The sequence below is a fragment of the Sus scrofa genome, chromosome 7, assembly GCF_000003025.6.
Source record: "Sus scrofa isolate TJ Tabasco breed Duroc chromosome 7, Sscrofa11.1, whole genome shotgun sequence".
NCBI classification, from domain to species: domain Eukaryota; kingdom Metazoa; phylum Chordata; class Mammalia; order Artiodactyla; family Suidae; genus Sus; species Sus scrofa.
The window spans coordinates 95,838,654-95,863,400 of record NC_010449.5 but is presented as its reverse complement, the minus strand read 5'-3'; the positions used below and the strand labels follow the sequence as shown (position 1 = coordinate 95,863,400).

At 46.2% G+C, this 24,747-nt stretch overlaps 1 protein-coding gene across 11 annotated transcripts in view; it reads right to left on the bottom strand.

Moving 5' to 3' along the window:
- The window catches only part of RGS6 (regulator of G protein signaling 6), a 564,829-nt gene that overhangs the window by 66,640 nt on the left and 473,442 nt on the right, over positions 1-24,747 (bottom strand). For 10 of the 11 annotated variants that reach the window (XM_021099946.1, XM_021099952.1, XM_021099945.1 and 7 more), the window contains 5 exons: positions 21,714-21,790; positions 18,813-18,894; positions 16,551-16,625; positions 14,996-15,094; positions 13,843-13,904 (listed from right to left, as the gene is read on the bottom strand). In XM_021099946.1, the coding sequence (XP_020955605.1) occupies positions 13,843-13,904; positions 14,996-15,094; positions 16,551-16,625; positions 18,813-18,894; positions 21,714-21,790 (395 nt within the window). The remainder of the gene's footprint in view (positions 1-13,842; positions 13,905-14,995; positions 15,095-16,550; positions 16,626-18,812; positions 18,895-21,713; positions 21,791-24,747) is intronic. The other variant, XM_021099944.1, reaches the window with a different exon arrangement.

Sequence of the window (24,747 nt, the reverse complement as noted above, 5' to 3'; positions counted from 1 at the left end):
TCCATTCTTATTTTCCTGTGGTGATTTGTGATTTAACAAAGTTACAACAATAATATAATAAGAATTTCATCCTGAAAGACTTTCCCCATTTTAATCCAACTTAGTTAAAACATAGTGTTTATCTATTAACTAGTTATATAATAAACTTTAGAGTTAGGATTTTAATGAGGTCCATAGAAGTTAGCCATATCTTATCCAAAAACCTAGCTGTGAGTTTTGTCTTTGATTTTAAAAGCCTTTTAGTGATAGCTAGTTTAATTAAGTTGGTTTATATTTACTTACACTGTCTCCCTGCCATAATGCTTTGAAGATAAGCACCAGTCTACAAACAAAGTTTGTAAATGCTAAATTCTTGTGTTTTATGGCCTCTTCAAAGTACTCACTAAGTTTAGTTAAGATAGAGATCTTAAAACAGGATGCATAGCTGCTATACCATGTAATAGTTAACCAATGTACTTTTAACACTGTAACGTAATCTACAGTGAAAAACTGTCTATATAACCAACCACTGTTGCCAATAAAGTTTGAGCAGTCCAGTGCCCTGAAAGAAGGGACAACGAGGCTGTCTCCGTCATTGTACATTCGCCGACGCCGCATCCCTCTCCGATCGGGAAGTGCACGCTCCCTGGCCGCCGGAGCTGGCCTCTGGCACACGGGTTAAGACTAGCACCTATCTTTTTGGAGGGGGCCTCTATGCAACCCACTACAAGGAACGTGAAAGCACCTGGATGTGAAGATGGGCCAGGCACAAGCTGACCCCCTGACTCCTGCGCTTGGATGGGCACAGGAACAAATGAGCAGGTGCAGCAGGTGACCTAAATCCTACTCAATGGGTTTGCCAGAAGTAAAATATAGGGATGGGAAATTTTTTTTTTCCTCCCCTTTTTCCTTCACCCTTCCTCAGATTTCTTGAGACAAGCTGGAGGTTCTTCCAGACTCCCCCGCCCCCACCCCAGCTTGTGCTTTATTAGTGCTTCCACATGGCCGCACCTACAACCTGGGAAGGCAGGTCCAACCAGCCAAGTCAGGTACCACATCTAGGCCCCAGATGGGGCCAGGAATGAATGCCTGGGGTGAGGGGACAGTGGGGAGGCTCAAGTGAGTATAGCTTACCCTTGAACAACATGGGTTTGAATGGTTCCAGTCCACTTGCATGCGAGTTTTTTTTTCTTTTTCTTTTTTTTCTTTTAAATTTTTCTTCATTTGATTTTACTTTGAGGTTGCGAGTTTTTTTTTCAATAAGAGAGACCACAGTACTACACGATCTGCCATGGGTTGAATTCGCAGATGCAGAAACACGCAGAAACGTGGATATGGAGGGCCAACTACACTATATACATGGATTCTCAACTGCATGATGGTTATATCTCCTAAGCCCTGAGTTACTCAAGGGTCAGCTGTACTCGGGCGCCCGAGGAGACTGCACGTGGGCTGCCTGTTGCTGCAGGAAAGGCATTGAAGGCAGAGGTCCACTGTCCAGCCTAGGGCAACAGAGTCATAAGAGGGAAGACAGCAGCTTTGAGCATCACAAGCTCCCAGTCTCTCTTTTAGAGAAATTTGGGGCTAGTCAGAGGAGTGGGTGGGGAGAAGTGGTGAGATACAACAGAGATGTTGACTCAAGAGAAGTGCTTGAGAGCCCAAGGTGGGATTAACTACTCAGGAGCAAAGAGATGACTGGGTAACAGGCATTACATGTGCATGAAGTTGTTCCTATGACCTAGCCCCATGTCCTGCCTTCTCAGAGTAGCGTCCCAGGAGCCATCAAGCATGTATGTGGAGGAAGAACACATGAAGAGAGGGCTAAGAACTTCCTGCAGGAATGCCCGACAGGAGGATCCCTGATGAGTCAGCCAGTCCACTGGTGGGCAGTATCAGTCAGTAGGGAAACTCATTGGAGGAAGAGGAAAAACTGTTTTGTTCAAGGACAGTTACATAAATAAAGACATTGAGATGGCTGTAAAGGAAACAGTACAATTATATGGGCATGTGTATTTGCAATATTGTGTCTTATTGGTGGAAGTTGGATGTATTGAATCATCAGAATGACGTACATGTCTCCAGATGGAATTTCTTTATCAGTGAGACTTGGAGATGCACACACTTTAAAGGGGAGAATATGCAGTTTGTTCCTGAGATTCTCAGGCAAAGGGAGAGACTGGGCGCTGTGTTAGCTTCCAACGGCTGCTGTAACAAACTGCCACATACGCAGGGGCTAAAAACGCCAAACATGTATTCTCTTCTAGTTCTATGAGTCAGAAATCTGAAATGGCTTTTTTTTTTTTTTTTTTTTCCCCTGGGCTAAAATCAAAGTGTCAGCAGGACTGTTTCTTCTGGAGGCTCCAGGGAGAATCCATTTCCTCACTTGTCGACCTTCTGGAGGCGGCCCGCTTTCCTTGGCTCATGGCCTCCTCCCATCTCTGAGCCAAGCAAACCTCGGCCAAGCCTTTCTCACAGGGCATCCCTCTGACATAACTCTGTGCTTCCCTCTTCCACAATCAAGGACTCTCCTGGTTACACAGAGCACACTTACGCTAAGGTCACAGGTTGTTAAGGTCAGCTGATTAATCCAAATTCCATCTGTAACCTCAATTCCCTTTTGCCCCATAACCATAGGCTCTGGGGCTTAGGACACAGATATCCTCGAGGGACCACTATTCTGTCTTCCACAAGTGTAATTTGAAAGGAAGGTGTGCAGGAGGCTGAGAATGATGCCACCTGGAGGTGGGTGTGGAAATAGACGAGAGGTGCACACAAGGCCTGCAGGGACGCTTTGGGATTGGCACCAGCATGGTTTATTTTACTGCCATCGCTAAAACCCATGCAGATAAGCCCAGTGTTCATGAATCTGCGTCCCCTCATTTGTCCTGTTTGCCATCATCACTGCACGGAAAGGACAGGAGATGGCAAAGCGCCTTCTCTTGGAGGTGCCGTGCCAGTGGGTGGTGTGTGTCTGCTGCCTTAACTGTTCTCCTACCCTCTTGTGGGGACTGATCCTTCCCAGAGGGAGTGGCAGAAGGTCAAGTCCACAACCGGGGAGGCACAGGACTGGAGGAGGTGAAGGATACCCCTCGCAGGCAGAGAGGGAAGATGGTTTCCCTTCCCCATCTGCTTCCCTGCGTCATCACACAGGATGGGAACCATGCAAGGAGGGAGAGGGAGAGCTCCTTGCTTTTCCCTTGCTCACTTGTCGCCCTCATTTGTGCTAGAGCCGCCTCTGCTTAGGAACTAGAGCTTCCAAGGTGGGAGGCAGAGGAAAGAGACAAAGAGTTGGCTACTTAGGATAAGATCTCAGCTTAATGCAGAGAGTAAAAGGACTTTGGGTCTGCTTCTGGCCGTCCAGTGCCAGTTCTTAGGTGTGAAAGGAGAGGAAAATGGTGACATAAACACCTTCTAGGGACTTAGTGAGTGTGCCTGGCTGCGTGGACCCTTGTGCTATGTCTTCTCGGGGTCTGAGTGAAACAGGAAGGGATCCTGGAAGGTGAGAAGTCCTCCAAAGCGGGTGAGTTGGCACAGAGGTCATCTCTGGGTTTCAGCCCGGTTCTACCCACCTGCTGGGAATTGCACTTCAGTATGTACACAGGATGACTTTAGGGGCTGCAATATCCTTATATGCCCTGCTCCTGCCCATGGCTGATTTCTTCAGGAATGGACATCTGACCCAAACTGGGTTAACCTCCCTTTTCTACAGTGTCAGCAGTGGCAACAATACAGCTACAAAGTTCAGGGGTGGGAGGCAGTTGTGTTTCCTAACACCCATCTGTGATGAAAGAGGATGAGGCCAGCTAGGAAACTAAAGCTGGACCAGAGATGAAGCGGAGATCGAGGCCCTGGCTCCAGTTCTTCTTGAGCTTAGTAGCATCACTGCCTGTCCTGAGGTCAACTGCAGCCCCTCCCTGTGTTCTGCCAATATATGCTTCTTTTAGCTGACCTGGGTTCAAGTTGGGGTTTCATTGTTTGGAAATAAATAGCGCAGTTGAAAAAGGGATGAGGGTAATGGGGATGGGAAGGCAGTTCATCAAGGCAGCCCCTTGTCGTTTTGGCCACAGAAGTTTCCTTCCCCCTAGAACAGGTGCTTCCTTGCAGTGCACAGATCACAAGATGAACAGAGTCTGCTCAGGATGCACAAAGACAATGAAAAATCCAGGCAGGCAATGAAGGCAAGAGCAATGGTCAATACAAAGCACTATTTGAGTCCAAAGTCAATACCAATAACCGCACAAAGGCTTGAGACAGGACAGGAAAAGCACAGAAGGAGAATGAAAGCGAGGCATGGATAGAGCTGTGAAGAATGCTAGGCATATAACAGCACACAAGCAACAAGGGCGCCTAAATTGTTGGGTACCGGCAGCACAGAAGCAGAACTGGGAGGAGTTATAGACTGAATTGTGTCTCCCCCACACCTAAATTTCATATGTCTGAGACCTTGCCTCCAACATGCTATTTTTGGAGGCTGGGTCTTTAAGAAGATAATTAAGGTTAAATGAGGTCATAAGAGTGGCCCCCTAGTCTGATAGGACTGTCTTTATAAGAAGAGGAAGCGATACCAGAGCTCTGTGTCTTCTGTGCGTGCACAGAGCAAAGGCCATGTGAGGGCCCAGCAAGAAGGTGGCCATCTGCAAGCCAGGAAGAGCGGTCTCACCAGAAACCAGCCCCATCCACGCCTTGATCATGGACTTCCGGCTTCCAGAATTGTGAGAAGATAAATACATGTTGTTAAAGCCTCACAGACTGTGGTGTTTTGTTATGGCAGCCTGAACTATTTCAGGAGGAGATGGGGGAAAAAATGAAATAAACACAGGAAATCCAGACACAGTCCATTGTGAACAGTATTTCTCACCAAGCAGGGTTTTTTGTGTTGTGTGTGTGTGTGTGTGTTTAGGGCTGCACCTGCAGCATGTGGAAGTTCCTGGGCTAGGAGGTGAATGAAAGCTGCAGCCACCAGCCTATGCCATAGCCACAGCAACACCAGATCTGAGCCTCATCTGTGACCTAAGCCACAGCTTGCATCAACACCAAATCCTTAACCCACAGAACAAGGCCAGGAATTGAAGCTGAAACTTCATGGACGCTATGTCTGGTCCTTTACCCACTGAACCACAATGGGAACTCCACATTAAGCAGTTTTAACATCCTGGTCCCCTTATCCCTGCCTCTTGATCAGTATATGGTTTTGTTATTTTAAAATGACAAATCCATCACATCATTAGAAGATGCAGATGTACCAATCGCTAGTGAATGTGTTATCCACTGTTGTCGGGTACTTTGAAACAGTTCTCAGGTGGCAGTCTGGGGCTGGCTGCTTTGTGTGCCTATTGCTGCTCTTCTTACGGTAAGTGGCAAAATTTTGCCACATGGCCACCGGGGATATAGCCTGTGGTCAGCCAGTCATTCAGCTGCGTCATTCAGTACCTACCGGCGTCATGAAATAGTGAACAGCTCTCTGGGTCACAGGAAGGTGCTGGCACTGAGCTAACAGCAAAGTCACAGCTTCTAACTATATATTGTGTTTAAGGGAGTTATTATCTAAACATATTACATAGAATGGGGGCTATTGATACCTTTCCAAATTAGATGGCTAATTAAGATCTACTTTTGATAAACCTGAGGAGGAAAGAAGTAATAGAAGGGAAGTTAGAAAACTTTCACCCAACCACTTGAAAAATCTTGAGAAAAATATTTTAGAATTCATCCTCTCTTCCTTAACACCACCAACAAAAGACTCTTAATTTTTCTGCAAATGGTATAGAGTTTGACCAAAAAAAGTGTGATGGGTGAGAGAGCGGAAGAAGAGATGCTGTCCATCATGAGCTGAGGGTGCCTAGGAAGGAATCTATGAAATAATAGAAAATACAATTTTTTTTTAACCCCAGTCTCTGAAACTCATAGATTCCTGCGTGATAGGAATGTCCTTTTCTAATGATGCCTCTCTGGGCGGGCTCCTTGTTGGGGCTGGTCACCAGAAAGACCAAGCCATGATTAGAAGCTTAGAATCCTTAGTCCCAGCCCCCATTCTCTGGAGAGGGAAGCACGGCTGGAAATGGAGTTAACAATAGATCCTGTGTACAGGAGGCAGCCTCCGCAGATCCCAACAGCATGGAGTTCAGAGGGCTTCCAGGGTGGTGAACACATCCACACGGGGAGGGGGATGCACCTCAACTCCATAGAGGCAGAAGCTCTGCTCTCAGGACTCTTTCAGACCTTACCCTGTGTACCTCTTCGTCTAGCTGTTTATCTGTATCCGTTATCATATCCTTTAATAAAATGGGAAGTGAAAGCAAGTGTTTACCTGAATTCTGTGAGGCATTCCACAGATTAATCAAACCCAAGGATGGGGGTCATGGGAGCCACTCGTTTGTAGCCACATCAGCCAGAGTTGTGGGTAACCTGAGGACCTGCTATGACGGGCATCTGAAGCAGGTTGGGAGCCATCTAACTTGTGGGATCTGACACTACCTCCAGGTAGACAGTGTTAGAACTATAGGACACCCAGCTGGTGTCAGAGAATGGCCTGGTGTGGGAAAAATCCCCACATATTTGGTATCGGAAGTGCTGTGAGTATACCAGTGTGAGAATAAAGAAGAAACACAGGAGGGAGTTCCCTGGTGGTGCAATGGGTTAAGGATCTGCTGTTGCCACAGCTGTGGCGGGGGTCATTGCTGTGGCACAAGTTTGATCCCTGGTCCTGGAACTTTTTGCCTGCTGCAGGTGCGACAAAAAAAAAAAAAAAAAAAAAAAAAACACACAAGAAAAGGAAGACTGAGTTTTTTCTCTACGCAGAATGCCAAGAGTGAAATATATAATGGAATTTATATTGATTTACCAATCAGGTGAGGGAGAAGATGGGACGATAACTGTTAGGCTCCAGGGAAAATGGACAGTGAGGGATGGCTTGAAATTGTGGGAAACGATTATTCAAGAGAAACAAAAGTATGGAATAGAAAGCCTTATGGGATAGTGACCATCATTCCTGCTTCAGAAATACGACACAAATGTGCTACTGTGTCCCTTAGAGAATCGGAGCCTCTCAGTGGGAAGGAAACCTGGAGGCTGAATATGAGGGAGTGAATAGCAGAGTGTGTCTGCAGCCCCTTTGGTATGTGCCGTGTCTACATGATGAGGCACAAACGGGAACCGGGAAGAAGATCTGATTAGGAAGGGAATGAAAAGCAGAGCAGCATTGCAGACAAGAAAGAAGAAAGTTGGGTTCTCATTAATTCATTCATCTATTTTTTTCCCCCATGTTGCAAAAAAAAGGGGACGAGAGAGAATATAAAGAATGCTTTTTTTTTTTTGTCTTTTTGCTATTTCTTTGGGCCGCTCCCGCGGCATGTGGAGATTCCCAGGCTAGGGGTTGAACTGGAGCTGTAGCCACCGGCCTACACCAGAGCCACAGCAACTCGGGATCCGAGCTGCGTCTGCAACCTACACCACAGCTCACAGCAACGCCGGATCGTTAACCCACTGAGCAAGGGCAGGGACTGAACCTGCAACCTCATGGTTCCTAGTCGGATTCATTAACCACTGTGCCACAACGGGAACTCCTAAAGAATGCTTTAATTATGGGTCCCCCCGAGAAAATATATGCAGTGGAGAAACTCAGGGTGAAGGAAAGGACCTGAAGGTGAACTTAGCCCCTCAGAAAGAAAAGCATATGCCAGGCCAGGTATCTTGCCTTTTCTAGATCTTGGTCTGGATACAGTCACCCTGGCTATGATGTTACCTCTGATGGTTTCTTTTCTATCACCTAACACAGGCTGGGAGAAAGGAGAGGCAAAGACCCTGTGGTTTCTGAAATCATATAAAAGCAAAGTCAAAATGACCTCCTGAGCCCTTTTTTTCCCCTCCCCTGGAACTATCATTAGACACGAAGTTCACAGACTTCTATCACCCTAGCAAGTTTTTAATAGACTCTTAGGGTATGTGGTCCCCTGCTGTCTAATATCATCTCATTAATTACATTTTGTGATCACAGAGGGTCAGGAAGCTGAGGAACCAGCTCCAATTTCAGGGAGCAGCAGTGATCTCAGATGTGGGCAAACAAGGTGACAGTAAAAAATCAATTCGGCAGTTGGCTGTGACACACACGTGGCTGGAATGGGGTCAGAACAAGCCAAGTCCAGGAGCGGATATAAAGTGACACAGCACCATCTCTCCGTGTGGGGCAGTGTGATGTGATCCATGCAGTGCCTGGGCAGAGCTCAGTGCCACTGAGGGTGCAGTGGGGTCTCTGGGGAAATGTAGCCAAATATAGGGACTTTGCAGACAATCTGGAACAAAAAGGTATAGATGTTTGCATTCTCAAAGTTGGTTTGTCCAGTCGCTGTAAGGCTTGGGGGAATAAAAAGGGACTCCCTTGAGGACTCTTGCAAAGAAAAGTAAGAGCTCATCTATCTGGCAACTTCAACGATTGAGGAAACATAGGCAAGACAAGTGACCAAGAGGGTCTCTGAACAGAGTCTATAATGCAATAAACTCTGCGCCCCAAGGCTCATTGCCTATTATTTGGAAGAGCACACATCATGAAAGACTCTTTGCTCTTGCTTTAGGACTGAGGCTAAGGAACTTGATTATTTGATTTCCTGGTGTGGTAGATCAGTTTTAAAAAATGGAGTGTAATTCCCCAGCCATTGAATCTGGTCTGGGCTTGTGACTTGCTTTCATCAATAAAACACAGCAGAAATGACAGAGTGCCGGTTCTAAGCCTCAAGAAGCTGTGCCTGCTTCTGCTCTCTTTCTTGGAATCCTGCTATTCCCATGTGAAGACATCAAACAAGCCTGCTGGAAGGTGGGAGACCCTGCCAATTGGAGCCCGGCTGAGGTGACCCGAAAGCAGCTGAACCAAATATGTGAGAGAGCTCAGGTCAGATCAGCAGAGTTGCCAACCCAATCCAGGAAGGTACAGAGACACAAGGGGACGCAGTGGACACAGATATGTGTACAAAGACATGTACATAGACATGCAAGCATGCAGATTGGCGCACAGGCATGTGAGCAGTGGTAAATGCCTATTGTTTGAAGATACTATATTTTGAGGTGATTTGTTACTCAGCAATAGCTGACAGATACACCTGGTCTGCTACAGGTTGGAAATGGGAGCTGTTTTGAAAAGAAGAAAGGCTTCTGGAGGCAAGTGATGCTGACAGGAGTAAGAAAACAAGCCAGCAACTAAAAAGCAGAAACAGATACTCAAAGAACATAATGGTCTGGGGCCATTTAAAGAAAGTGAAACAGTCTGTAGCACTTGATAAGACCCAGATCACTGACAGAGTCTTAGAGCCCAATATAAAAACACTGACCCTGAGTTATCCAGAAAACTTAACTGAAACGCAGTGTCCTTTCTTTAAGAAGGCAAGAGCATGAGCCATGTTTAAGAAAGATTCTCATTCAAAAGAGTTAAGTGAAGAGCTCAAGGTGTCAAACCTTTTTTTTATCTGGAACTTTCATTTGTGTGTGCAGGGACCATACTTTCCGAAGCAAAAATTGGGTGACACTTCAGACAGGCTTGGGTACTGCTTCCAGGAAATGTAGTTTAATTGCTATGATGCTGGCATTTCAGGCACACCTGACCACTCATGGGGCCAAGGAGACAGAATAGTTGAAATTGGGATGACCCAAGAAAATCTGTAGAGGAAAGCCAGCTTCTTTTGTATGGCTCCTCCCTCCTCAAAGGTGCTGGATTAGTGGTGGCACAGGAGGCAGCCAAGGGGAGACACAGATTGTGGACTGCAGAGCCAGCCTTCAGCAGCCCCTAGGGTTCTCTGTGCCAGAGACGGAAAAGAGAGAAGGTGGGAAGAACTGCATTAGCTCAAAAACTGCCATTTGTGGGGCCAGCCTCCTTCCTTAGCCTGCCCTCTGTTCCTCTGAACACCACCCACCTGGTTCATTCCATCTCATGCACCTGAATTCTGCTCCTTTCCAAAGCACCATTAAATACCACATCAGAAAATAATAATCGTTTGCATTCATTGCATGTGCTGTGAGTGCCAAGGACTGGATTAAGCCCTCACCACTGGATTAATTCATGAAAGCAGTGAAGTACCACTGCTTTCTCCCCTTTAAATAGGTGGAACAGAGGCACAGAGAGGTGAAGCACCTTGCCCGAAGTCACAGAGTTAGAAAGTGGCAGAGACAGGATCCCAACATAGATGGCTGGCTCCACACCCATCCTCTAAATTGTTCAGTTCTGCCTCTTTGGTTCGCAAAGTTTCCTTTTTCTCTTCCCAGATGGGTCTGGGACCCTTTGACCCAGCCTTGACGCGTGTCTTTTTAGAACTGGGCCCTTATGATCACCAGCCCTCCTGTCTCTCCCTAATATGAGTTCTCAGGGAACTAAGTGAAAAACGACACGCACCTGTTCTCAAGGGGGCTGCAGTCCTTTGCCTGATGGCTTCTGGCTACGACCTCTGTCACCTGGAGCAGGTCCAGGGAACGCGGGTCCACCTGAGACAGCACAGCTTCCACCTCTGGCAAGCAGATTGGTCGCAGCCAAGGCCAGCTGCCTGTACCACCTCCCTGTCCCCACCCCTGCAGAGCTGCTGACAGACCAAGGCTCCAGGCTGCTTTATTTCCCACTAACACCCGTCTCCCATCTCCTCTCCCTCCTCCACTGTCTGGGGGTTTCCTTGTGGCTGTAATGAAAAACCCTTATGTCACATTGAAAAGTTGCCAGTTATTGCTGCTGGGAGTAAAATCCAGTCTCTGCTGGGCGGAGACTCCTGAAAGCTTCAAGCTGGAGAGTGAGGAGTGGAGGGTTGGAATGAATAATCTCTTCAGCGTGAGCAGCCTCTCAAGCCTAATTAGACCAGGTGGGGCCCCTCCCTGGCTGCATGTAAACAAACAAACAACAGGCCTCCCTCACCAGGGCTGTCTCCTTTCCTGCTTCAGCACACCTGCCAGGCAGGTTGGCCTCCCTCGCGCACTGGCCTTTCCCGACACCCCAAAGATAAGACCAAGCTGGGTGTCCCTTCTGATGCGAGCTTTCAAGTCACTGTGAGGGGTGGGTTGTGGCTTCCCCAAATCCTCAGAGACCTGGCCAGTCCACTGCTATTAAAAATGCAGGTTCCTTGGCCCTCCTGCACTGTTGGTGGGAATGTAAGCTGGTACAACCGCTATGGAGATCAGTATGGAGGCATCTTAGAAATCTATACATAGAATTACCATATGACCCAGCAGTCCCACTCTTGGGCATATATCTGGACAAAACTTTCCTTGAAAAAGACACATCCACCCGCATGTTCATTGCAGCACTATTCACAACAGCCAAGACATGGAAACAACCCAAACGTCTGTCAACAGACGATCGCATTAGGAAGATGTGGTATATCAATGGAATACTACCCAGCCATAAAGAAGAACGACAATGGAATACTACCCGGCCATAAAGAAGAACGACATAATGCCATTTGTAGCAACATGGATGGAACTAGAGACTCTCCTACTGAGTGAATAAGTCAGAAAGAGAAAGACAGATACCATAGGATATCACTTCTATGTGGAATTGAAGATAGGGCACAAATGAACCTTTCCACAGAAAAGAAAAGCATGGAATTGGAGAACAGACTTGTGGTTGTTAAGGGGGAGGGGGAGGGAGTGGGGTGGATGGGGAGCCTGGGGTTTAAAAGATGCAAACTATTGCCTTTGGAATGGATTAGCAATGAGATCCTGCTGTGCAGTACTGGGAACTATGTCTAGTCGCTTATGATGGAGGATGATAATATGAGAAAATAGAATGTGTACATGTATGTGTAACTGGGTCACCAGGCTATACAGTAGAAAAAAAATTATACTGGGGAAATAACTATTAAAAATAATAATAAAAATTTTTAAAAAAATGCAGGTTCCTCGGATCCACTTGGACCCACTGAATCCAATTCTCTAGCACCATGGCTGCTTGGGAATCTCCATTCTCATCTCCACCCCTGCTGCAGATGACACGCTCAAATCCACGGACCCTAGCAACCAGACCCGAGGAAAGACGCTCCCACACCCATGCTCTCCTAGGATTTCAAACTCTAAAAGAGTCCTTCCAAGGCCAGATATTGCTAGCTGCGACCTTCATGCTATACCAGGACAGCCATTTCCGTCCCATTTTCCCAGAAAAGAAGCTTGTAGTTCCTCATAGGCTATGATACCAATGGATTCAAGATTTTCCACTCACAAGCACTCTTTTCCCACACAGGCAAACACAGATCTAAAAAGCAACTTTTGAGCCTGGTACTCTGAAAGCCCTAATGATGACAATGGGGCAAGGTGGCTCCCCATCCCCCAGGCTAAAACCATGATCCCAGAACACTTGTCTAGACATGAGGTGAGCTCTGGCCATGGTGACCTTCTCAAGCACATGCATCACGGATTCTCAATGAGGTTGATTTTGCTTCCTGTTCGAGGACATCTGGCAATGTCTGGAGGCATTTTGGGTTGTCCTAACTGTGAGGTAGGGTTTTGGAATCTAGTGGGTGGAGTTCAAGGATGCCACAGGACAGCCTCCTCCAACAAAGAAGTATTCAGCCCAGAATGTCAGTCATGACATGCTTGGGAAGTCCTGGCATAGATACAAGATGCCATCAGAGAGATGAGCCCATATCTATGGATGTCCTTGGCCACCTGAGGGCAATGTGTGAATTCCATTTGGGGGTTTGGGGAGGAATTTTCTTTGCCTCAGTTTGTTGTTGTTTATTTAGAAGGAAGATGTGGTTCAATCCAGAGGTCAGCAGAGAAAGGCTTGCTAGCTCAGCACATGCCAGCCCTCTGTGTGAGGCAGGCTTAAAGGACCCTCTTTACTGTGACAGCCAAGAAATACCAAGACCTGGCTTCAGTCCTTGATCCTTCAGATACTAGTCATTGCTTTGACTAGTATCCAGTAGCATACGGATGAATAAACCTTCGATTTGGGGCTGGCTGCTCAGATTTATTCCATGCAGACTCCCCAAGTGGTCTCCCCTCTTCACTGAGAGTTCAAAAACAGACTGTGTAGTTGACAAAATTGAGCCTCCCGCGAGCCGAGTGGAACCAGCTACTGGTGCAGATTGTAGTGCAAACGCTCCTGTGGAAGCCAGGCTGGGGGGCAGCTATTTCCTTACAGCTGATTCGATGCAGATCGGTGGTTGATGGTGGAGGTGGACGCCTCCCGACGGTCCAGTCCCCTCCTGTTTGCATAGTCAGCACCTCAAGGGGCACACATAATTTCTTTCCCCCTATAAAGTGAATCTGGGCATTTTATAGCTAAAAAAGGAGCAATTCTATTTGAATTAATCAAGAGGCTGCAGGGAAAAGTGCATTATGTAGCTTTTAAGGACATTCTTCCTTGATTGACAAGGTCCCCGGGGCCACTCCTGGAAGATCTTTAGCAACAGAATATTTCCTTTTTCTTTTCTTTTCCTTTCCTTTCTTTTCCTTTCCTTTTTCCTTCCTTCCCTCCTTTTTTGCTTTTAGGGCCACAGGTGTGGCATATGGAAATTCCCAGGATGGGGTACCGAATCAGAGTTGCAGCTGTCAGCCTACACCACAGCCACAGCAATGTGGGATCCGAGCCACATCTTCGACCTATACCAGAGCTCATGGCAACACCAGATCCTTAACCCACTGAGTGAGGCCAGGGATGGAACTAGTCGGGCTTGTTACTTCTGAGCCACAACAGGAACTCCAACAGAGTATTTCTTGGCATCGTTCAAAGGAGGTCTGCTATCTTAGCTGTACTCACACAGGGCCTGTGGTTTTATCACCCATCAGTTTACAAAGTGAGTATGATCTTCTTTTTGGCACACACTTGTTAGCCACAGCCCTATTGCATTTCTCCTTTGTTAAATTAGAAGAAAGTAGCCATCTTACCAAGGGGAAACATACCTTTCAGCCACTTTGGACATTTTTAAACAATGTCTGTCAATCTGTGCATTCAAAAATGTTATCTGGAGAAAGACAGAAGTGTTAAGACCAAACTAGAAAAATTTTTCCCTTTCACCTCAAGAACCCAAATCTTATATTTCCATCAAGACCCAAACACCTCCTCTGGACAGATTTCTCCAGCCCTCCAATTTTACACTCCAGCAACCAGTTCGCTCTTTTGGAAATTCCTATCACATTTAGGAAACATGCACGCTACAATTTAGCCTATGTCTCACGTTCTCCTGTATTGTGTTATAGCTTAAGTCTTGATTCCCAAAAGTGATTGCAAACTTAAGGGTGGTATATGTTCTACAAAGCTTAGCAACAGCACGGAGGGAACACACACACCATAAATATTTGGTTTAACTAATCTCCAGTGATCTTCTACCCAGCTTTCACCTCTATATCACCCTCACATGCTTGGAGTACTTGACTAGAATCATTAAGCAGTTATTTTGCATACACCTGTTTCCTTTCCCCCAGCCAATAATAAACTTGTCAAGAGCAGGCACCTCACAATTTACCCTTTTGGGTGCCCCCCAGAAGCCAGTAAAGCACAATATGAAGAGTAGACCTTGAAGTCACATCATTACCATTGAACCCCAGGAAAGGAGTGATATAATTAGCCACTGTACGCTGACCTGGGCTGACCAGTTAACGCCTCGTCATGAAGGATGATGACACGGAAGCAAACAATGCTGAAATGGCTTTGGGAGGAGGGCTTCCTTTATTCGCCAACTCTCCTTTTGAATTGGAGCAATAAAGTTGGTGGTCCTGAGCTGGCTTCCCCTGGAAGCACAGCACGGTTTCAAGGACCCTCCAGTTCTCACGGGGTCTGGTGGGAAACCTGACTACCGCAGTCAGACCCTGGTATTGGGGTGACTCATTTTTGTCCTTTACTGACAACGATTGAAGTAACTGGAGAATTTTTCCTCTCCATGTGTGAGAGGAAAAATTATTCACACATGGTTCTCAAAGGTCTGCGTTACCCACAGCTGGGTTCCGCTGTGCTTTCCAAGAATTCAAAGCTCACTAGGCCTTCATAGGTAAACACTCAGAAAGTTTCCGAACTGCCCACATCCCCTCCTGAGAGCGAAGTAGCCAGTGCATTCACCTGTTTCCGGACGTCCTCTTTCGTCGTCTTCCTGGTGGGCTGGCTGGGGATGTGCACTGGGCTTTGCGACTGGGATTCCTCAGTCACGCCATACACTGACTAGAGAAGAAACAAGAACATGGAATCATGCATCCCTCGGAATTGAAGGGGGCCCAACGGGTCAGCTCGTCTAAGCACTTATCTGATGCTTCCTCTATGACATCCTGACAGTAAGGGATCAGCCTCTGCTTAAATTTCTCCAAAGATGGGAATTCTGCCTCTTGAGACAACTGGTCCCATCTCCGGGTTGCCACTATGAGAAAATCCTTCCTTTTATGGATCGGAATTGGTCTCCTTGCATATCCCTGTTTCTCCAAATGTGGTCCATTGACCATGTGGAAAGAATTATCGTGGGTCCTTGGTAAAGAGGCACATGGCTGAGCTCTCCCACAGACCTACTGAATCAGAATCTTTGTAGGTGGGGTTTGGGAACCTGCACTTTTATGAAATGCTCCAGGCGCTTCTGGGACACGAGAAAGTTTAAGAACAACTGCGGGAGATCACACACACAAGATCCTCTGTCAATTTTCTGTTGGTCAGCAGATGACATGTCCATCTGGTACAAACCTGAGAGGGCAGGGTTTCAGACTTTTTCCTTTCATGCTACCTAGTTTTCTGGACTTAGTTTTTCCACAAGCTCACAGCTATGGCTACGTTTTAATCTATTCCAGTAATTAGAGACAGATTAAAGACAATATTTGTCCTGGGAAAGAAAGAAAACCCTGAAGGATATGCAATTTATAGCTAAAACCTATAAAGTCAAGAAAGGCTCAGGTAGGATGGACGTGGGATAGAATTAGGGGACCTTTAAAGATTAAGTGAGGACATTTTCAGACTAATCACAAAGTATAATACGGTGGGAATCAATATCTCAATGAAGAACAAAACAGGTAAGTAAATTCAAGAAGTTGATATATATGTCACGGTACATACATCAACGAGAGCGCACCACTGCCCCTCTGATTCAGTGAAACGCAAATAACCACTGGATCATTCATTCGCAGTTGGGCAAGACGGTGATAATTTTGGGTAATCTAGCTGTGACTAAAATACTTTCATTCGCGTCAAAGTACCACGTTGGCCTTCACCTGTGGGATTTCCTTACGTTTTTCGTTTCTTTTATTTCCTTTCATCTCGGCTTCCCCAGAGCCACCTGCTGCTTACCCCTCTGCTCTCTCAGCCCCCTTGAGCCAGCTATGGAAACCTTCAGGAAGCCTCCAGTCTGGCGCCCCCTCCTGGCGTTCCCGAACCATCCCGGACTTTCAACTGTTGCCTGCTGGCTTGCCTCATGCCTACCAGGCTGTGAGCTTTAGAGGACTCGCCAGTGTGTTTCCACAGCCAGAAGAATGCCAAGCTCACGCCAGACTTTGCATAAATATTTGTAGAATGAATGAATGAAATGGTTTTAAAGGACCAAATGGGGAAGAATTACACATCACAAATTGTTACTTGAGCGGTACCAGAAATGGAGGGGTGATTCCCATCAAGAATTTTTAATTCCGCCAAACTAGCGAACCTTTTTAACCTTTTGCGGGTTCTTCAGACGTCGACATTTTCGGATATCCATTTCTGTTGTGTTCACACAGCCTGGCTGAGAAAAACGAATCATACACATTACTAAGTGAAAATCATACCTTCCAACTAGGCTCAGATGACACCCTCAGAACCCATGCTTTTCTTTCCCATTACAGATGATACCTGATTATCTCCATTTTGCCATGCATTTTTTTTTTTTTTAGCAAAGATGTTTCATCCTCAGTAGGCATCCCTTCACAGAGCTCTCATATGAAATCCAACAGCTTACCTCATTCTATCTAAGGATGACAGGTAGAGGGTATAGGGTACAGTTTATAGGAGAACATTTATTCAAAGTGGCAGATGGCTGCAATCATAGTCCTTGTTATTTCACATATCTAACCATCTAAAAACACTCCAATATCAGGATGGAGAAGTATTATTATTATTATGTTTTGCTTTTATTTTATTTATTTAAAATTTGTGGTCTTTTCAGGGCTGCACCTGCAGCATATGGAGGTACCCAAGCTAGAGGTAGAATTGGAGCTGTAGCTGCCAGCTCACACCACAGTCACAGCCATGCAGGATCTGAGCCACGTGTGCAACCTACACCACAGCTCACGGCAACACTGGATCCTTAACCCACTGAGTGAGGCCAGGGGATCAAACTCAAGTCCTCATGGATACTAGTTGGGTTCGTTAACCACAAGGGGAACTCCTGGTTTTGATTTTAATCGGGCTTGAGGAAGGCTGACATAGTGTATTCATTTTTAGTTCTGTTTCGGGAGGAAAAATGCAAGATTTGTTTTAATAATATGAAATTAGAAATGTCTTAAACCTCATTATCTGTCATTTGCGGATGTGTGCAGAGCAGCAAGTGTGGAGTTGCCCCGTGGGTGTGTTCCTGGTGAGGTCGGACAAGGTAACACTCTGCCTTCCTGTTTCACCTCATGCTATAAACAAGTGTCCTTTTCACAGTTTATTTAGCACCACATTTTACACATTTTTGTGTTTTGTTGTGGTTTAAAATGGCCCCCAAGCCTAGTGCTGAGGTGCTGCCCAGTGCTCCTAAGTGCAGGGTGGCTGTGATGTGCCGTCTCATGGAGAGAGTAGGTGTATGAGATAAGTTCCATCCAGGCCTGGGCTATAGTGCCACTGGCTGCAAGTTCAATGTCGGCGATCAACCAAATATATTAAGTAAGGTTTCTTTAAACTGAAACACACTTTAAACAAGGTTATGTATTCACTCGTTGATGAAAATGTGACCAGACACTTGGAGGAACCTAATCCTTTATTTCTCCCAGGATAATGGCTCAGCATCTGCTGATTCAGTGTTCTCGGGGGCTTTATAGAACACAATTCCCATGAGTTCCAGCAACTGGTTGCCTTCGAAAGAGAATATTCTAAGATTTAGAACTGAATGACAGTAGAAATGGAAATTCCTTATTTTAGGGCTCTAAACCTCGGGGGTCCAAAGCTCCCCAGATGGAATTCCCACAGCTCCCCCATTTCCAATTCTGTATGTTTGTGGATGGATAACTTTTTTTTTTTTTTTTTTGTCTTTTTGCTATTTCTTGGGCCGCTCCCATGGCATATGGAGGTTCCCAGGCCAGGGGTCAAATCGGAGCTGTAGCCGCCAGCCTACGCCAGAGCCACAGCAACGCAGGATCCGAGCCGCATCTGCAACCTACACCACAGCTCACGGCAACGCCAGATCCTTAACCCACTGAGCAAGGGCAGGGATCGAACCTGCAACCTCATGGTTCCTAGTCGGATTCGTTAACCACTGCGCCATGACGGGAACTCCTGGATGGATAACTTTTAAAAGGTGGAACTGGAGTTCCCGTTGTGGCTTGGTGGGTTAACAAACTCGACTAGTATCCATGAGGACACGGGTTCGATCCCTAGCCTTGCTCAGTGTGTTAAGGATCCAGCGTTGCTGTGGCTGTGGTGTAGGTCGGCAGCTACAACTCCAATTCTACCCATAGCCTGGGAACCTCCATATGCTGCGGGTGTGGCCCTAAAGAGACAAAAACAAAAAAACAAAACAAAAACAAAAACAAAACAAAGCAAAAGAAAAGTGGAACTGACATACATTCCAGAAAATCTACTGAGGTTATGTGAATGAATGGAAACACTAATTTCACAAAGCTTAGCAGTTTTCTTAGAAGTGAGACTCCTGGTGGCTAAAGACAGTCTTTTCTTTTAAGCGAAGGAAGAGAGAAAACTTAAAAATTTAAAGAACCAAGGAGAGCTTTCTCACCACTGGCCTGTGGACATCCCAAAAAGCCCGTTCTTGACTATCCAAAATTTTCCTTTCTGTCTTGTCCTTTTTCCGATCAATCCTGAAAGAGTAAAACAAGGGAGATCAGAGGCTTTTGAGTCTGTTTTTCCTTGTGGTCCATGTGCCAGCTCTGTGCTCTTGTTTTTAGAAGCTCAGTGTGCGCAGGGCTCTTGGCACCTGTGTGGTCCCTGCTCTCTGCAGAGCTGTGCAATATGGGTGTACAGTTCTCTCAAGGAAACCTCAAGAAGCCCACACATCATAAGAGAGCTTCTCTGACTAGTTTGCCGAGTACCGAATATGTATAATGAACAGGGTGAGCCTAAGGAGGGTTCAAGAATGCAAGGGTGCATTTGAGGTATTAAGATTTGGAGGGGTTCCCGCTGTGGCGCAATGGGATTGGCAGCATCTCTGGAATGCTGGGACACAGGTTTGATCCCTGGCCTGGCACAGCGGGTTAAGGATCCCTTGTTGTCACAGCGGCAACGTAAGTCACAACTGTGGCTCAGATCTGATCCCTGGTCCAGGAACTCCATACGCCTCTGGGCAGCCAAAAAAGAAAAAAAAAAAAAAAAAAAAAGATTTGAATTACTGAGAACTGAATTAGCTGTTGCCATGCTCCCCATCAAATCCGATACTGTGTATTTGAATTATGGGCAGGACTACAACCATAGGCTGGCAGTGCTTTATCCTCGAATTGGAGAGTTTGCTTTAGAGTCAGAGTCAGTAGAAATGTCTTCCAAGGCTGCAGTTGTGTGTTTTAAAAGTCACTTAAACCATCTGGCTTTTGAAGAACAGAGTAATAGCCCTAGTGGTGTGACAAGTTCCAGAAGGCAAATACGACTGGCCTCAGCTAGGGGTGGGCATGGGGGGCAAACTGCCAGGCGGGCAGGTTCTTTATGTTTGATCAGATCAGAGCCTTATAAAATAAAGCCCCTATCACTTCATATTTTCTAAGTAAATGTAACTTAGATTAATTGCCATGTAACTTCTGGTTCTTGGCTCTCCTGGGAATACTTTACTGGATGGAAATAAACCCATAACAACTCTGTGATTTTTCTGATAATTATTGTGTACTTAAATGGCCCGCCATTACAATGTAATCACAGAGTTCATCACAAAATTAATTGAGACATACTGTATGTGTACAAAGTGACACTTTCCCCTCCTTTCATATCGTGCGGTGCTGTGTGATCCTGCAACTGTAAATGAGCCCCCCTCTTTGCTTCCTGGTGGCTTCTGAGGGCACTGGCTCAGTCCAGCCTCTTTCTCACCCACCCTCTCGATTGCTCCTTCCTCAGGGGCCAGGGATCCTCCTGCTGCAGCTTAGCATCCGGTGCCTGCTGCCCAGCCCCCTTGGGGGCTCCTGGGAGAACGATGGTGGTGGGCAGGTGTGTGGGTTCACGGGTGGGGGGCAGAGACTGCAGAGGGAGGGGGAGAGTGATGATACCATGCAGCCCACTGGGCCCAGTGACCTCAAGTCATTTCTAGCTATGACCCACAAGGTCACCCACACAGCCTGAGATGCGATGGGCTACAATGCTGCCCGGAGTGTGCAGGGGTCTTCTGAGGACCCACGGGGGCTGCTCAGGTGCCAGCAGTGCCCAGAGAAAAGGCCTTCGCCCCCTCCCAGCTCAGCATCCCTTTCCCATCCCTTCTGTAGCATTTCTCTGTGACACGGCAGCTGAATCAGAGGCCACGGCCGGAAAGGACAAGAGAAGCCCACCTGAGCAAGTCCATTTCCCACAGTCAAAGGGGTGTGGCTGACAACCGTATTTATGGCCCAGGGGACACTTACTGCCTTCTTCTCTTGTTTCCTTAGAGAGGAAGGAATTTCCACTCTCCTCCCTGGGAGGGAAAAACCCTCCAGCTTGTCTCCTCCTTTCATCTCTTGTTGACCTAACTTGGTGGCAGATTTAAAAGAAGAAACTGAGAAAGCTGAGGTTGGTCCTTCTGGGTCCTGTCTGGGCCAGTCTGCTCTCAGGACATCTGTTCTCTGCGTGCAGTCCACTTCCAGGGCTCAACTCTGCCCTGAGGGGTGAGGGTTGGGGAGGTCCTGCCCTCACCCAGCTCTGCCCAGGATGGGCGAGTTTAACTTCAGGGTAAAGATCTGTGGTCACAGATCCAAAATCATGTTATACTAGTTGTATCAGTGACGATCTGACATTTTGGACTCCAAATGTCTGACGTCTGTGCCTAATTGCTGAATGGTTTTGAAGCCCTGCCCTGGGAGGATATGGTACAGGGGCTACTTGTTGGCCTCCTAAGACTTCAGTATGTTCTCTGAAGAGGAAATGTCTGGACCAGCAGGTAAAAATGGGTATGATGTTTTCTAGCCTCCGAGCACAGAAGAAAATCTGGAAATCTCCTGGGGGATTAGGTACATCTTCTTAGAACCAGAGTGCTCTGTTTGGGAGGAATGCACACTTCTGAAATAATTTCAAAAGTGCGTGTTCCAGCAGGTCATGCCATTACCTGTTGGAACACGCACTTTTGAAATTATTTTAGAGTGCCATGGGTGGCAGAATCGCAACTTAATCCATCCTGACCTTGATGTCTGCTCAGTTGCTGTCATGAGAGACACAGTGACTAACCACAGCTGGCTGGCCACAGAAGGAAACTCCACTCTTACAGCACCTCTAAATTCCAAAGAGTCTTTTGTTTGTTTGTTTGTTTTTTCCCCGAAGCCACACCTGTGGGATGGGGAAGTTCCTGGTCAGGGATTGAACGCACACCACAAGGTCACCCACACAGCCTGAGATGGTTCAGCCCTGGGTGACCAGAGCCACAGCAGTGACAATGCCAGATCCTTTACCCACGGCGCCATCAGGGAACTCCCAGAGTCTTTTTCTCTTTGCAAAGGTCTCTGTTAAGTTCACTTACTTTACTTGTGCTTCTGCTTGCATAAAGATGAATTCCCACTTCCTTGCAAAAGCCCTCTGGAGTCTTGCTAAGTTTTCCTAATGAGAAATGAAAATCAACAAGATGGCATTAATCATTGTAAGCTTGCACATCGACACCTATGCTTATTACAAGGCAGCCATCTATTTTGGTTACTCCCAGGAAAACAGCAGGGCCCCCCTTTAAATCCACTGGACATGAGCCCAATTTGACTTTGCACCAGACCCTGCTGTACAGGGCAGAACTATTAATATTCATTTATGCACCCGTTCAGTCTGAAGCCTCTGTGGCTCCCCTGATTCCTCTCTTTTTGTGTGTTTTACAAGAATACCGTTCACAGAGCACTTATGAAGACAGGGAGAATGGTTGTTCAGGCAGGATTTGGGGAAGGAACGAGGGGGTCTTGACAGGTGACTGGAGATCTCTGAGAGCAAAACCAAGAATAGATTTCTCAAGACTTTTCCAGCAGGCAGGGGGCACGGAAGGTGGCAGGGGAGGAAAATCCAGAAGACTTGGCATTAATGCCTTTGACAGTCCAAATTCAAAAGTGGGAAAGAAGGGAGTGTCTAGGTTTGTGGTATTCATGGAAAGAAAACCCCAAAACAAAAAGAAAGAAAAGGCATCCAGGGTCACCTTTGGAGGAAGTCTGGAGAGTTATCTAGTGGCACAACAGGACAGAGAGGAGGGGCCTGACAGACCCCCTAATGATCCACCTAATTCTGATGGAATACAAGGCAAGAACCCGAGTTATGCCGTCTATTTTTGCAGAGCTCATGCCAGCACTAACAGATTACCCCCATTAGTGGATTATTAATAGCAAAGGAGCTTTGGTTGAAGACTAACACACGAAACCCAGTGGTGACCCCGACTTGGTGTACAAGGACCTCCAAAAAACTGTCCCTTTGAGTCTCCCACTGTTCATGGGAAGCAACGCTGGTAAGGCCTGAATGTCAGTCAATTGGGCAGCAGTGATATAAATTATGACGTAGTAATTAAAAATGAACATACGTAGACATTGAAAATGAAGATGGAGATTATTATTACTGATGTAGAAAGAATCCCAATGTCCTTACAGTATACAGCTGGGGAAAAAAGTAGCTTATTCAATAAGGTTTACAGTGTGATTCAAGGTTTTGTTTTTTTTTTTAGGAAAAAAAATGTACATACAGAGAAAAGCTTAGAGGGGAGAGAGACTAACAGGTTATTTTATTTCTTTGTTATTTGAACTTTTTGTTTTTTACAAAAAGACTATGTCATCTGAAAAAAAAAATGAATAAAATTTATAGAAAAAAAGCGCGTTTTCGTTTTTAACCACTCTTAGGCAGAACTTCAACCTGAAAGAACATCTTAAGGCCATATTCTTGACATACACCAAGGTAGAATATTGTGGGGCAAGAGAAGAGAAAACAGAATAAAATATGGCAGGAGGTGGTGCTATCTTGTATCCATTTAAGATTTTTTTTTTTTTAAAACCATGGGAACTCTGGGGAGGAAGACCCAGGATGGAGGGGCCAATGCTTCTTCAGCCTGGGTTGCTCCTGCAGGTCGGGTTTGGGAAGGGATGCAGTCACACTGAAGGTAAAGCACTTTGCACTGGGTGCAGCCAGGAGCCAGACAGCAGTCTTCTAGAAGAAGGGATTGCTGGCACTTGAAGGAAGATGGGATGGGGACTGGGTGTCTAGGGTGCTCAGAGCCATAGGACCGCCATGCTGGGGCTGCTTGGAAAGACCATAACATTCCGACATATGCATGTTTCACAGCTCCCGTGGATAAACACATTTTAGCCAGGTTCCGAGGCTCCTGGATTGTACTGCATCTTGCGCTACCGTTTCCCCCATTCAAAGGTCTGTGATGCTACTGGGATCAAGGAGGGTGCAGGGCCACACACCTGGGTCCTGCTCTCTCATGACATTCCCCCAGGTTGTGGAGAAGGAAGCAGTGGCTCAGTGGGTTGGTGGGCTTGGGCATAGGTACCCAAGAGTGACAAGGTCTGATAGAACAGGGCCTCATGCTTGTTTGGGAAGGCAGAGGCAGTGAAAGTGAGGATCTGTTTTCCCCTCATGATAACTTTGTATTTACAAGAGTGTCATGTAAATGGGGAGTTCCCATCGTGGCACAGTGGTTAATGAATCTGACTAGGAACCATGAGGTTGCAGGTTTGATCCCTGCCCTTGCTCAGTGGGTTAATGATCCAGCGTTGCTGTGAGCTGTGGTGTAGGTCGCAGACACAGCTTGGATCCTGTGTTGCTGTGGCTCTGGCGTAGGCTGGCAGCTACAGCTCCGATTTGACCCCTAGCCTGGGAACCTCCATATGCCACGGGAGCGGCCCAAAGAAATGGCAAAAAGACAAAAAAAAAAAAAAAAAAAAAAAAAAGAGTGTCATGTAAATGGAATCACACAATTTGCAATCCTTTTGAGACTGGCTTCTTTCACTCAATATAATGTCTTTGATACTCATCCAAGTGGTTGGATTAATAGCTCATTCCTTTTCACTGCAGGGTAGTATTCCAGTATATGCATATGGCTGGATCATAGTTTATGCAACCTTTCACTTGTTAAAGTGCATCTGCGTTATTTCCAGCTTTGGGTTATCACAAATAAAGCTGCTACGGACTCAGTGCACAAGTTTTTGTATAAACATAAATTCCCATTTCTCTAGGCTATGTTATGTAAAAGTGGGATTACTTGGTTATATGGGAATTGTATGTTTAACTTTATGAGAAACTGCCAAACCATTTCCAGAGTGGATGCACCATTTTGCACTCCCCCCAACAATATAGGAGAGTTCCAGTTGCTCCACATCCTCACCAGCTCTTGGCACTATCAGTACTTTTAATTTTAGCTATTCTAATAGGTATGTAGTGCTATCACACCATGGATTTAATCTGTATTTCTCTAAAGGCACATGAACATCTTTTCATGTGTTTTCTCTGTCATCCTTACGTCCTCTTTTCTAAAGTTTCTGTTCTAGTCTTTTGCCATTTTTTTGTGATCCTTTTGTCTTTTCTAGGGCTAC